The sequence below is a fragment of the Sphaerodactylus townsendi genome, linkage group LG06, assembly GCF_021028975.2.
Source record: "Sphaerodactylus townsendi isolate TG3544 linkage group LG06, MPM_Stown_v2.3, whole genome shotgun sequence".
Taxonomy (NCBI): Eukaryota; Metazoa; Chordata; class Lepidosauria; order Squamata; family Sphaerodactylidae; genus Sphaerodactylus; species Sphaerodactylus townsendi.
In genome coordinates this window covers 9,754,136-9,768,729 of record NC_059430.1, presented here as the reverse complement: position 1 = coordinate 9,768,729, position 14,594 = coordinate 9,754,136, and the positions used below count along the sequence as shown (strand labels likewise).

At 46.7% G+C, this 14,594-nt stretch overlaps 1 protein-coding gene across 1 annotated transcript in view; it reads right to left on the bottom strand.

Annotated features, from left to right (window-relative positions):
• The window catches only part of PLXNA4 (plexin A4), a 203,752-nt gene extending 189,644 nt beyond the window's left edge, over positions 1-14,108 (bottom strand). The window contains exons 1-2 of the mRNA XM_048500707.1: positions 13,879-14,108; positions 8,921-9,035 (exon numbers count right to left, since the gene is read on the bottom strand). Coding sequence (XP_048356664.1) covers positions 8,921-9,035; positions 13,879-14,027 — 264 coding nt within the window. The 5' untranslated portion in view covers positions 14,028-14,108. The remainder of the gene's footprint in view (positions 1-8,920; positions 9,036-13,878) is intronic.
• Positions 14,109-14,594: the final 486 nt, after the last annotated feature.

Below are 14,594 nucleotides of genomic sequence, written 5' to 3'. Positions count from 1 at the left end.
TGGTGTGGGAGGGGGTCAAGCATTGACGCCGACCTCCTCCGTCCGCAGCCTGTGGGTCCACCTGGATTTGTCTCTCACAATGCCGAGACCCAGGGTGGCCCTATATACAACCCGGGCTGCTTATGCTTCCACCTCCGCCAGGCCCGGGCGGCTGGCTCTTCCTCTCCAGAGCGGGACTCTAGCCTCCCTCAGTGATCCAAGTGCAATGGCTCATTTCCTAGACTTGACTATTGGTGGGGTCTTCGGGCTTCACTGGCTGGGCTCTTTGCGCCTGATCCAAGGGGTTTTAAAGAAACTATTGGTTCACCATGCAGCAGCACGCCTGCTTACAGAACTTCAGCAATCTCTTCGGGAACACATCCAGCCCAGGCCAAGTTATAGCGGCAGCTGCATTGGCTTCCGAAGTAGTGGTAGAGTTCCTGGATCATCTTCAAAGTGTTGGTGTTGACCTTTAAGGCCATTTCACGGCCTGGGACCATCAGATCTTCGGCAGGACCGCCATCACCCCATACATGTCCCTAGGCTGTCCTCTCCGATGTCGGTGAGGCCAACTTATTGGTGGGTCCCTTGCCTCTCATGCATGATCGGCGTTGGAGCCTCCCCACGCTGGCCAGGACTTTTACAGCTCCCTGGCTCCCGGTGACCTGGTGGGAACAGCTCTCCCTCCAGTTGGGTCCGGTTCTCCAAGGCGACCTTTTAAGGAGTTCGAGGGCCTGTAAGACGAAGCTTCGTTCCTGGGCCTCTGGCCTTTGGAGGACCCAGTCAGCTAATAGTGCCCCGCCTGTGGCCCTTAACACCTCGGGCTACTCCACTCCATCACTCTGTGACTCTCGCTTCATGCACTCCCTTCATCTGTGGGGAGGGAGGGAGGATTTTTATACTCGCTGGAAATGCTGGACGCTTCACCTTAAGCATCTTACGGGATTTTAATTCTAATTCTAATTTTATAATCTAAACTTGGATCGCTGCTTTGAAATCGTGTTATTACATTAATACCTTATTTTTAATATGTGTGTACACCGCTTCCAGAGCCCTCGAGGGGGATGGTAGGCGTATAAAAATCTAATAAAATAATAAATAAAATAAATAACCTTTTTTCTCTTCTTTCTATAAATAACATCTAGTGGATCCTACCCGCTTCCTCTTCCTTCTTTTTTCTTTTTTTGGGGATCCGCTAGGTAGGACGCTTCATCTATATATATTTGACTGATCGCATGCTTTTAATGGGTGTGATTTTTAACATTGATATGAGCCACTGTTTACATCGCGTTTATTTAATCCCATTTTGATATGACTGATTTTATTGTTGTGCCTCTATTTCTACGCTTTTTTTGTTCATCACTCTGATTACCCTTCGGGGAGTGGCAGTTTATAAATACAATAAATAATAATAACAACAACATCATCAACAACAACAATAAATATTTCACGCTTATCACATAAAAATAATTCTGTAGCTGCATTACTACTATGTAGGCAATGACAAGTTGGCGCTTGGACCAAATAGTTCCTCACAAAAATCTTGCAACATTCTCACATTACCGGTGATCACGGGAACCAGCTTGGAGTAGAAAAATTCTTATAACAGATACTAGCCTGACATCGTTTGAGCTCTCTATCAATGGACAGATGTACATAGAGCGTAACGACTCGTACATTGGACATTCCAATAGTACATGTTGAACAGTCCCACCAACGGCCATATTACATTGGCATAACCTGTTCTCGTATGGAGTGTTATTATACCTGCCAAGAGTCATAGCGTTAGGCAGAAGCTGTTAAAATCGAAGCGCAAAGTGTAATGCCTTCATGGCGTTGTTTGGGATTGCACAAAATGTACAAATAGTTGGCACAATGGTCTGATCGGACAATTCCCAAGGCCTGTGGAGAGCAGCTTCCCCCCCCCCCCCCGGCACCATTTCCAGTTTCTCTCTTTCCATTTTATCCCCCTCAAACAGGGATTTTCAAACATCGCTAAACCAGCGGTCGTTCTGCAAGATCCCGGGTTGGAGGTGCTCCTGCGCGAGCCCAACAGGAAGGTGACACTTTATTTCCCCCTCTTCCACCCCCTTCCACCCATTCACTTTAGGTCTGTGCTGTCCGGTGTCAGGGAGAATCCGCTCACTTGCCATTCCGTGCAGGTCGCCCAGGAGGTTGTGGGCAGATTTCTCCCGCACCCAACAGGGCCCGAAGTCCCCCAAGCAGCGAGTATGACCGATCTACAGAAATACGTTCATTATTGCCCAGACTCTGCAGGGAGGTCTCATTTCTTTTTCTTTCTTTCTCTTTTGCGTGTTGCACATGCGCAGCTATGCAGGTGCAGCCAATCGGACTGCGGGACGATCGGAATGGCTGCGGGGGTTCGTTTCTGTATGCCTGCACAGCTAAGCGTGTGTTGCAAGAAATAATTCAAAAACAGAAGCATCTCCATGTGAAGACGCGGAAGCAACTCGGATCGTTCCCATGGGCACCAACCACTGCCTGATCAGGGGAAGGCAGAGGTGGGATCCAGCAGGTTCTCACAGGTTCCCGAGAGCAGGTTACTAATTATTTGTGTGTGCCGAGAGGGGGTTACTAATTGGTGATTTTGCCACGTGATTTTTGCCTTAGTTACGCCCCTCCTCTCAGCAGTAGCGTGCAGAACTTGAAGCAGTCTAGCAGGAGGTGCACCGCGTAAAGATGCGTGGCAGCTATGCGCCTGCCTGCATTCGCTTTCTCTCCCAAGGGACCAGCACAGCTGCTGCCCTTGCGCACAGCCCCTCCCAGGAATGCCTTCTGCCCCGGAATGTCTGACCATGCTCCCCCGTGCCGCGTGCGTCTCCGGCCCCCCAGTCTCCCACTGGCATGCCACGCCACCGAGTTTGAATCCCACCCACCATGGGAAGCTGTTACTACCAAAATTTTGGGATCCCAAATTACACTGGGTGAAGGGCAGGTACTATGTGAACAGGAAAAAGGGTTCCTTTTAGTAGCCTCGTGTCTCCAGTTTCGACTCTCAGGATGTCATTCATATGGACTAGAATTCCCATCAGCCTCTGCCAGCACGGCCAATTGGCCATGCTGGCAGGGGCTGCTGGGATTTGTAGTCCATGAACATCTGGAGAGCCGCAGGTTGCAGACCCCTGCGTTATAGCAACCGCTACCCTTTGGACATATGCTGGGTGGAATCCACCACTGAAAGAGCTACAACAAATCTCAGTATTTTTGTTTAATTATTAACATCACTTATATCCCACTTTTCTCACAAACGGACCCAAAGCGACTTACAACATTCTCCCCTTCTCTGTTTTATCTTCACAACAGTCTGATGTGGTAGGTTAGGTTGAGAGTGGCCCATGGTCATCCAGCAAGCTTTCCATGGCACGTTCGAACCAGGGTCTCCCAGATAGCTTCTAACACTCTAACCCCAGTCTGACACTCTACCCGCTGGCTCCCTGATTATTATCCTAATTATTTATGGCACCAGAAGCGGGGGATTTCCAGTCCCAGCTGGGGGAATGGGACCCCTACACCTGGGCTACATAATTTGTGTGGACAATGGTCTCCCACACATTTTTTAGAAGGCCATTCCACAGAGTGGGGGGGGGACACCACCCCAAAGGCCCTGGACCAAGCAGAAGAAGTTCTTACAGGTGCATAAAAGGGCAGAGAAAAGACCTTGATGTAGATGTAGAGGAGCAGCAGTGGCGTAGGAGGTTAAGAGCTCGTGTATCTAATCTGGAGGAACCGGGTTTGATTCCCAATTCTGCCGCCTGGGGAATTCAGATTAGCCTGTGAGCTCCCACACATGCTAGCTGGGTGACCTTGGGCTAGTCACAGCTTCTCAGAGCTCTCTCAGCCCCACCTACCTCACAGGGTGTTTGTTGTGAGGGGGGAAGGGCAAGGAGATTGCAAGCCCCTTTGAGTCTCCTGCAGGAGAGAAAGGGGGGATATAAATCCAAACTCCTCTTCTCCTTCTCCTTCTTCTCCTTCTTCTCCTTCTTCTCCTTGTTGTTGTTGTTGTTGTTGTTGTTGTTGTTGTTGTTGTTGTTGTTGTTGTTGTTGTTGTTGTTGTTGTTGTTCTTCTTCTTCTTCTTCTTCTTCTTCTTCTTCTTCTTCTTCTTCTTCTTCTTCTTCTTCTTCTTCTTCTTCTTCTTCTTCTTCTTCTTCTTCTTCTTCTTCTTCTTCTTCTTCTTCTAGATGCATATAAATGGACTATTTCCTCTCTGTGTCTTTTCTTCCAAATAAGCATTCACCGTCTGACTTGCCTATTGCTTTATTCAGGCTCAGTCTAATAGCTGCAGTTCTTTTATACCAAACACAAAGCTGCGGAGCTTACTTTTAGGCTAGCCAGCTGTCCTTTCAAAATCTGGCGGCAGAGGGAAATGGCACGTCAAGATGAAATATGCCTGTCACAAATCACCCCGCCGCATCGTCAGCCTCTTTTGATGGAGCTCAGCGCTGGAAGCATAAATATTAGCGCTTGCCAGCCGGGCCGAAATTCTCAGCCAGTCACCGACACCACTTTTTGAAGTTTTGAACATTTTGGATTTTAACCAAATGTGAAAACGGGCTCATCTAAGGGCTGAACGAGATGAGATGCCGGCGATCCCCTGATCTAATCGCCTCCCTCTTTACATTTATATGTTTTATAATTTATATGTTTTATAAGGAGCAGCAGTGGCGTAGGAGGTTAAGAGCTCGTGTATCTAATCTGGAGGAACCGGGTTTGATTCCCAACTCTGCCGCCTGAGCTGTGGAGGCTTCTCTGGGGAATTCAGATTAGCCTGTGCACTCCCACACACGCCAGCTGGGTGACCTTGGGCTAGTCACAGCTTCTCGGAGCTCTCTCAGTCCCACCTAACTCACAGGGTGTTTGTTGTGAGGGGGGAAGGGCAAGGAGATTGTCAGCCCCCTTTGAGTCTCTTGCAGGAGAGAAAGGGGGGGATATAAATCCAAACTCTTCTTCTTCTTCTTCTTCTTCTTCTTCTTCTTCTTCTTCTTCTTCTTCTTCTTCTTTATTAATTTATTCTTTTGATTTATATCCCCCCTTCCTGCCATAGCACAGCTAACAACAAATGTGAAATATAGCAGTTTAAAAACATTCCATTCTTAAATCATGTAATAATATAAAACTAAAAACCTAAAACAGAAAGAAGAAAAAGATTTTTAATACCCTCTTTTGACTACCTTTAAGGAATCTCAAAATATATTGCAATTCACACCTTTCCTTCCCCTCCTCACAACAGACACCTTGTGAGGCAGAGGAGGGCTGGGAGAGTATTAATTTATTCTTTTGATTTATATCCCCCCTTCCTGCCATAGCACAGCTAACAACAAATGTGAAATATAGCAGTTTAAAAACATTCCATTCTTAAATCATGTAATAATATAAAACTAAAAACCTAAAACAGAAAGAAGAAAAAGATTTTTAATACCCTCTTTTGACTACCTTTAAGGAATCTCAAAATATATTGCAATTCACACCTTTCCTTCCCCTCCTCACAACAGACACCTTGTGAGGCAGAGGAGGGCTGGGAGAGTTCTGAGAGAACCGGGAGTGGCCTAAAGTCACCCAGCAGGCTTCACATGGAGGAGTGGGAAGGAGAGTTTGGATTCACACCCAACCTTTCGGTCTTGTGAAGAGACTCAAGGCAGCTTACAAGCTCCTTTCCCTTCCTCTCCTCACAACAAACACCTTGTGAGGTAGGTGCAGCTGAGAGAGTTCTGTTATTAATTTATTCTTTTATTTATATCCCCTTCTGCCATATAGCACAGCTAACAAATAAATGTGAAATATAGCAGTTTGGGGTGACATTCCATTCTTAAATCAGGTAGTAGTATAAAGCTAAAAACCTGAAACAGAAAGAGGAAAAAGATGTTTGATACCCTCTTTTGACTACCTTTAAGGAATCTCAAAATATAGCTGCACTACACCTTTCTCTTCCCCTCCTACACAGACACCTGGTGAGGCAGAGGAGGGCTGGGAGAGTTCTGAGAGAACCGTGACTGGCCTCAAAGTCACCCAGCAGGCTTCATGGAGGAGGGGAAGGAGAGTTTGATTCAATTCACGACTCCAAACCTTTCGGCTCCTTGTGAAGAGACTAAGAAGCATCAAGGCTCCTTTCCCTTCCTCTCCTCACAACAAACACCTTGTGAGGTAGGTGCAGCTGAGAGAGTTCTGAGAGAACCGTGACTGGCCAAAGCCACCAAGCAGGCTCCTTGTGGAGGAGTCAGGCAAACGAAACCAGTTCTCCAGATCAGAATTTGCAGGTCACGTAAAGGAGCGGGGAATCGAACCCAGGTCTCCACCACTCCTATCCACAACTCTATACTGACTTAGTCCATCTAGCTCAGTGATGGTGAACCTTTTCGAGACCGAGTGCCCAAATTGCAACCCAAAACCCATTTATTTATCGCAAAGTGCCAACACGGCAATTTAACCTGAATGCTGAGGCTTTAGTTTACAAAAAATGGTTGGCTTCGGAAAAGTAACGCCGCTTCTCTGTGGTGGTAGTCCGGGGTGGATTTGCTTTTAGAAGCAATCCAGCAACCCTTCCACGAGTGAATCACGGCCCTAGGAGGCCGGGCAAGCCCCAATGCCAGCAACTGAGTTTACTCCCAGGTAAAGGATTGCACTTTTTTCTTTCCTCCGGCATGAGTAACCAGTGCGGGCTTTACCAGCTACCAACAGGTTACTTCCACACCGGGCTTCCCCAAAAAATTAGGTCCTTAGGTTTAATGCTAGCCAATCGAGCTCCAGCTGCCCAGGCCAGCCTCTTAGATGTAGGGGGGGGGGTGACTCTGTAGCCACACAGAGAGGGTTTCTCGAGTGCCACTCCTGGCACCCGGTACATAGGTTCGCCACCATTGATCTAGCTGAAGAAACAGCTTATACCAAAAGTTTATACCAAGAATACAACTCTCCAAGAATATACCAAGAATACAACTCTCCAAGAATATACCAAGAATACAACTCTCCCAGCCCTCTCCCACTGGCCCCAAACTTTTTTCAAAGGTGAGCTACCAAAATTTTAATCCATCAATTGTCAATTTCCAAGACCATTGGTTGACCCCCCCAAACTATCAAACCCTCAAGTTCGGCTTCAGTTTCACACAGCCACAGCACAAGCTAGACAGGGTAACGGTGTCAGCAGCAGTCAAACTATTGTCTAAGGCTTTCACGGCCGGATTCAACTGGTTCTGGTGGGTTTTCCGGGCTGTTTGACCGTGGTCTGATGGATCTTGCTCCTAATGTTTCACCTGCATCTTCAAAGGTGTATCGCAGAGGGAAATCTGATACACACGGTGTCTGTTACACACACAGATGCAGGCGAAACGTTAGGAACAAGATCCACCAGACCACAGCCACACAGCCCGGAAAACCCACCAGAACCAGCAGTCAAACTGTTTCTTAAAAGCCTCCCATGTTTCATTGTGCAAGATTTGCCAAGATCAGAATGACCCAACCCATCATTGCTTCACTCCTATACAATCAGTTAACTGATGATCTTAGGATTCCTTTAATCTTAGATAATCTTGATCCTTACTTTTGCGAAAGCGTAGCAAAATATCTTTTAAAGATTATAGACGCAACGCTAGATGGATACTAAGCATTAGAATTGCTATCATCATAACAACAACAATGCTGCTTTACATTTAACTATTTGCTACTGGTATACAGCAGTCTACCTCTGCCAGCAACCTTTTAAGTCTTCCACGGTCACCCAAAGTCAAATAACCCAGGGCAGATTCATTGGAGTGATGCCTGAAGTTCTTTGTTATTGATTGGGTTAGGATGGAGTGAGGTGACGTCTGAAGGCTGTGGCAACCTATGGGAGTCAAATCAATTGTTTGCCCATTTCCTCGCCCCCTATCCCTGGTTCTGTGTTAGGTGCCACTCTAACAAACTCTGTGTTTTATAGCGGAGTGTTGATACTGTATGCTGTTGGGATGCCTGGGCTTTGTTGGTGGGTTTTCGGTTTGGTCTGTGTAGAGGTGTATAGGAATGGCACTTTTGATGAGTCCATTTGGACTAAACTATTGATAAGACTCTGAATGGCTGTTGTATCTATCTGTCTTTTATGGACAATTGTTTTATTGTATTTTGGAATGCCAATAAAGGCTTGTCTATGTTACAAAAGCCTCTCATATTTCCTCCTCGATGTTCTGGGATCCTCTAAATGGGTTGGCCCAGTCAAGCACCAGCGCCAAACATCCCTACCTTTTGCTTATTTTAAAGGTGCGATGCCATTTTTCCCACCCTAATAGGCTCCCCAAGGCATCAAACATTAAACACTTTTAAAATTATATATAACACAATAATTCCATAAAACCATCAAAACACACGTAACACCAAAAACAAGGCAGGAGACCAATAACCATTATTGGGGGTAGACCAAACCGAGCAGGATAGCCGTCAGCTGGCAGAAGATGACAAAGAAAGAGGCAAATCGATAAAACTCCCTAGAAGGGACGTTTCAAAGCTTCGGTGCCATGATCAAGAAGACCGTTTCTCAGGTTGCTAGTCTCAGAAGACGAGGCACCAGAAACAGAGGAAGAAGAAGAAGGGGATTTATATCCCCACTTTCTCTCCTGCAGGAGACTCAAAGGGGCTTACAATCTCCTTGCCCTTCCCCCCTCACAACAAACACCCTGCAAGGTAGGTGGGGCTGAGAGAGCTCTGGAAAGCTGTGGGACTCACAGTCTATAAGGTCACCCAGCTGAAAAGTGTGTGGGAGTGCACAGGGCTAAATCTTGAATTCCCCTGTGATAAGCCTCCCGCTTCAACCTCAAGAGCGGGGAATCAAACCCGGTTCCTCCAGATCAGTGTGCACCTGCTCTTAGCCACTACACCACTGCTGCTCCAGAGCCTCCAAAGATGACTGGAGTGGGCAGAAGGCTCATATGGGAAAAGGGAATCCTTCATGATCCTTCTTACCTCGGGAAGTTTGACTCGTCCTTCTACGAAGTGGCAGGTCTGTGGTTCGTGGGTGCAGACGTGGCGGTATTTACACCAATGACATCTGTACGGGCTTTCAACGCAGGACAGGCATCTGAGGGACAACAACAAAAAAGAAGAGGTCCAAAGTGGTTAGCTGGCCAAATGGGCAGAGCGTAAACAAGAACGGAACAGATTGAACAAGTTCATGGAAGAGACCCCGGAAGAAGAAGAAGAAGAAGAAGAAGAAGAAGAAGAAGAAGAAGAAGAAGAAGAAGAAGAAGAAGAAGAAGAAGAAGAAGAAGAAGAAGAAGAAGAAGAAGAAGAAGAAGAAGAAGAAGAAGAAGAAGAAGAAGAAGAGGAGGAGGAGGAGGAGGAGGAGGAGGAGGAGGGGGGGAGGAGGCGAGGAGGAGGAGGAGAGTTTGGATTTATATCCCTCCTTCTCTCCCCTGCAGGAGACTCAAAGGGCTGACAATCTCCTTGCCCTTCCCCCCTCACAACAAACACCCTGTGAGGTAGGTGGGGCTGAGAGCTCCGAGAAGCTGTGACTTTCTAAGGTCACCCAGCTGGCGTGTATGCAGGCGCAGTACAGGCTAATCTGAATTCCCCAGATAAGCCTCCACAGCTCAGGCGGCAGAGCTGGGAATCAAACCCGGTTCCTCCAGATTAGATACACGAGCTCTTAACCTCCTACGCCACTGCTGCTCCCAGAAGGCCACACCAGCTCCCAGATCGCAACTGATCTCTGAGGTAAACCTTCGCCTCTCGGAGGAAGAGCGTTCCCTTTTTCTCTTTTGCTCTCTCCGCTTCAACCCACCTTAAACCCTGCTGTTCTTCAAATTGATAACAAGCTTTGCCTCTGATAAATCAAATTAAAAATGGATAGCGCATTACAGTTTGTCAAGTCAGGAAGCAAAACACGCTATAAATATTTCAACGCCAGCCTCCCTCAGCCGACGAAGACGGCGTGCGAGTTTCCCCCCCTCCCTTGCTTCCACCTGCACTGCTGTTTGTCAAAGAGTGGGAAATGTCGAAATAGGATTTGCTGCTGCACGAGAATTACCGAGCTAAAGCAAATCTCTTTTCGTTCTTCCACTTCTTTGCCTGACTGCTAACAGGCAAGGACCGGGGAGTGTGTGTTCATGTGATTTTGTGTGCTTGCGTAAAGTCCATGTCGAGTTGCAGCCAACGTAGGGTGACCTTGGAGGCTTTTCAAGGGAAGGCATTAACAGAGGTGGTTTGCCACTGCCTGCCTCTGTATCAGCTCTGGACTTCCTGTGTGGTTTCCCATCCAAGTCGTAACCAGGCCTGACCCTACTTAGTTTGTATGGGCTGATGAGATTGGGCTAGCGTAGGCCACCCAGATCAGGGCGGGCAGTAAATACCCTGCTCTTCTGAAGGCATAGCTAAGTGTTGTCCACTTGCAGCTAATTTATGATGACTCTATAGGGTTTTCAACAGGGGTGTAATGCCCATTGGGCAAGGTGGTGCCCAGGGCACCACTTTGTGGGGGGCATCAAAATGCAGGGTTCGTTTTGGGGTTTTTTTAGTGGTTTTCACTTTTTGGCCTGCAGGGGGCGCAGTTTTACATGGCACTGGGGTTGTAGCTTATCATCAGGAGCTCCTGTCTCCATGCTACCCCAAGTTTGGTGAGATTTTGGTTCAGGGTACCCCATCCCCTGTGTTGGGTGTTCTCATCCCCCCATTGTTTCCAATGGGAGCTAATAGGAGATGGGGGCTACAGTTTTGAGGGTCCATAACTTTAGCCCCCCTGAACCAAACCTCACCAAACCTGGGGAGTAGCATAAGGACAGTTTCCCCTGGATGACACGCTGAAATTTTTAAAGTGCTGGTATGTCTAAAAAATGCACCTCTGCAGGCACTGCACAATGTCCCAGTGTGTGTACCCCAAATTTGGTGGTGGCAGGAGTGGTCACCATGGTGGGGGCATCCAACCAGTGTTTTGCCCAGGGCTGCCAGCTCTTCTGTCTCTATACGCCCCTGCTTTTCAAGGCAAGAGATAAACAGAGGTAGTTTGCCATTGCCTTTCTCTGCGCAGTGACCCTGGATTTCCTTGGTGGTTCCCCATCCAAATTCTAATCAGAGGCGGCCCTGCTAAGTTTCCAAGATCTGACAATGTTGGATTAGACTGGGCCATCCAGGTAAGGGCAAAAGACATACAGAGGTGGTTTGTCATTGCCTGCCTCTGCATAGTGACCCTGGACGTCTTTGATGGTCTCCTGTCGAAGTGACAATGCTTAGCTTCTGAGATCTGACAAGATACGAACATAAGAACATAAGAACTGGCGTGCTGGATCAGACCAGAGTCCATCTAGTCTAGCACTCTGCTACTCGCAGTGGCCCACCAGGTGCCTTTGGGAGCTCACGTGCAGGAGGTGAAAGCAATGGCCTTCTGCTGCTGCTGCTTCTCCCGAGCACCTGGTCTGCTAAGGCATTTGCAATCTGAGATCAAGGCAGATCAAGACTGGTAGCCATAGATCGACTTCTCCTCCATAAATCTATCCAAGCCCTTTTTAAAGCCATCCAGGTTAGTGGCCATCACCACCTCCTGTGGCAGCATATTCCAAACACCAATCACACATTGTGTGAAGAAGTGTTTCCTTTTATTTCCTTTTAAGATCCAGGTCAGGGCAGGACTGGGGACACCCAAATCCAGCTCTTGATCATTCTGACAACCAGCAATGGTGTGGTGATTAAGAAAGGTGCACTCTGATCTGGAGAACTGGGTGCGATTCCCCGTTCCTCCACATGATGCCTGCTGGGGGGACTTTGGGCTAGTAGTTCTCTCCAAACTCTCTCAGCCCCACCTACCTTACAAGGTGTCTGCTGCGGGGAAGGGAAGGGAGAGTTTTGTAAGCCACTTTGAGTCTCCCTCCTTTTTTAGGGGGCGGACTTGCATTATTATAACCCATCGATGTCTTTCCACTCAACAAACCAGACCTTCCCCAGGACCAATGCCGAATTTCCAGGCATTTCCCAATGCAGATTCGGCAACCCTACACGATCTACAGCATAAACTTTTTTGGGGGGGGAGGGGGGGCTCAGAGGGGAATCTTTCTCTTTTCCTCATCAGTGAAAAAGTCCGTTGGCTCCTCCAATTAGCTCATTTCTGACACCCATTCCAACCCCTGGTTTTCCATAATTGAAGAAAAAAATGGCCTCTATTGGACTGTCAGTGGATTCACTTTGCCCTTTGTCCTATTCAGAAGCTTATAGAAAATTAAAAGGTCAACTATTGGATAGAGAGTTCTCTACCCTAATCACCGCAGCCAAGAAAATGTGCTCCCCCCCTGTATTTTTCTCTCCCATTTGAACGGGGTCAGTTGGCAATAAATTTGTCATTGCTTGGATAAAATCCCTGCTCAAAGGGAGAGAGCCATAATAATCGCTCATGGTTTCATGTTATGCCTTCTGCCTTGTTACATGGCAGATTTAATAAGCAAGAAAAGGCTAAAAAGATTGTTGCCCATAAACGATGTATTCAAGGTTGGAATCCTCTGGCCCACCAATTACTACAGTATACATTGTCTCAGATTCAAGGGAAATCAGATCCAAGTATGTGAATCTTACTCCTTTACATTTACCCCATCTCCCCGATTTAATTAGATTACACTACTTGTTGGACAATCTTGATCCTTCTCTCTGTATGATAGTGGCAGACTTTCTCCTGGAAATTACTAAATGCCAGTAGATTTCCTTCGACCTAATATTTATTTCCTGTATTGCATATGCTTTTTAATCCATTTTTTATTATTGTTGTACTGTTGTCTATGCCAATAAAGGCTTGCTATTCAATCAGCTCATTAGATTTTATTGCTCCAAAGCTATAAGCAAGATTCTTGTAATGGGATGCTTGTGAACTGTTTCCACCTCGAGTCCGCCTTGAGTACAAATCAGAATGGCCGGTTATGAATGTAAATACATATGTAAATATTCTTTACGTAACCAATGCTGATCTACTGATATTCGACAGAAGTATGATTCTCAGTGCTCTAAACAGAGACACAGAAGGCCTTGGAAGAAGAAACATTTAAGATTTATACCCTGCTTTTCTCAATTGTAAAGAGTCTCAAAGTGGCTTACAAACTGGGGTGCTGTGTGGTTTCCGGGCTGTATGGCCGTGTTCTAGCAGCATTCTCTCCTGACGTTTCGCCTGCATCTGTGGCTGGCATCTTCAGAGGATCTGAAGTTCTCTCCAAACTATCTCTCTTCAGAGGATCATCAGATCCTCTGAAGATGCCAGCCACAGATGCAGGCGAAACGTCAGGAGAGAATGCTGCTAGAACACCACCAAGTATTGCAGCCCGAAAGGCCACAGCACCTCAGTGATTCTTGGTCTGGAAAGCCTTCGGACAATACACATGAAGTCTACAAACTGCTTCCTTTCCTCTTTCCACAATAGGCACCTTGAGAGGTAGGTGGGACTGAGAGAGTTCTGAGAGAACTGTGACTGGCTGAAGGTCATCCAGCAGGCTTCATGTGGAGGAGCAGGGAAACAAATCCAGTTCACCAGATAAGATTCCGCCTCCCGTGTTGAACAGTAGGGAATCCAACCTGGTTCTCCATATTAGAGTCCACCACTCTTAACCACTAGGCCACACTGCATCTCATGACGCTCACTCTGGAAAATATCCTCCAGGCTGGGCAACGATTCCCGCATTTGGGATCATTCTCAGATTTGTATGACGCTTTGGTGTTCTGCCATCCATCCTAGATACCTCCAGTTGAAAGAGTTTGGGTGGGAAATCCGAGAGAAATCTTTTGCTTCAGACCCTGAAGAACTAATGCCCATTCCAGTCCACAATACTGGCCTTGACAGACCCATGTGTTATACGTCCCTTTGCGGAACAATGAAAACATGGTCAACGAGGTGCACGGCACGGAAACAAAGCATTTTCAGAGGATGGTCCACGTGTCACGGAGGAGCATGAACTTACGAGTTGTGGACGCTGCAGTTGTAGAAGACGAAGCTGGTGCTGGCGAAAGTCATGCCGGTCTCCTTTGATTTGAGCTGTAGCTGGACGATGTGGTGGTCTCCTGGAGGGAAGAGGAAACAGGAGTTATGCCAGTAGAAAATGTAAAGCATTATCTATCTATCTATCTATCTATCTATCTATCTATCTATCTATCTATCTATCTATCTATCTATCTATCTATCTATCTATCTGTCTGTCTGTCTGTCTGTCTGTCTGTCTGTCTGTCTGTCTGTCTGTCTGTCTGTCTGTCTGTCTGTCTGTCTGTCTGTCTGTCTGTCTGTCTATATCTATATCTATCTATCTATCTATCTATCTATCTATCTATCTATCTATCTATCTATCTATCTATCTGTCTGTCTGTCTGTCTGTCTGTCTGTCTATCATCTGTCTATCTGTCTATATCTATATCTATCTATCTATCTATCTATCTATCTATCTATCTATCTATCTATCTATCTATCTGTCTGTCTGTCTGTCTGTCTGTCTGTCTGTCTGTCTATCTGTCTATATCTATATCTATCTATCTATCTATCTATCTATCTATCTATCTATCTATCTATCTATCTATCTATCTATCTATCTATCTATCTATCTATCTATCTATCTATCTATCTATCTATCTATCTGTCTGTCTGTCTGTCTGTCTGTCTGTCTGTCTGTCTGTCTGTCTGTCTGTC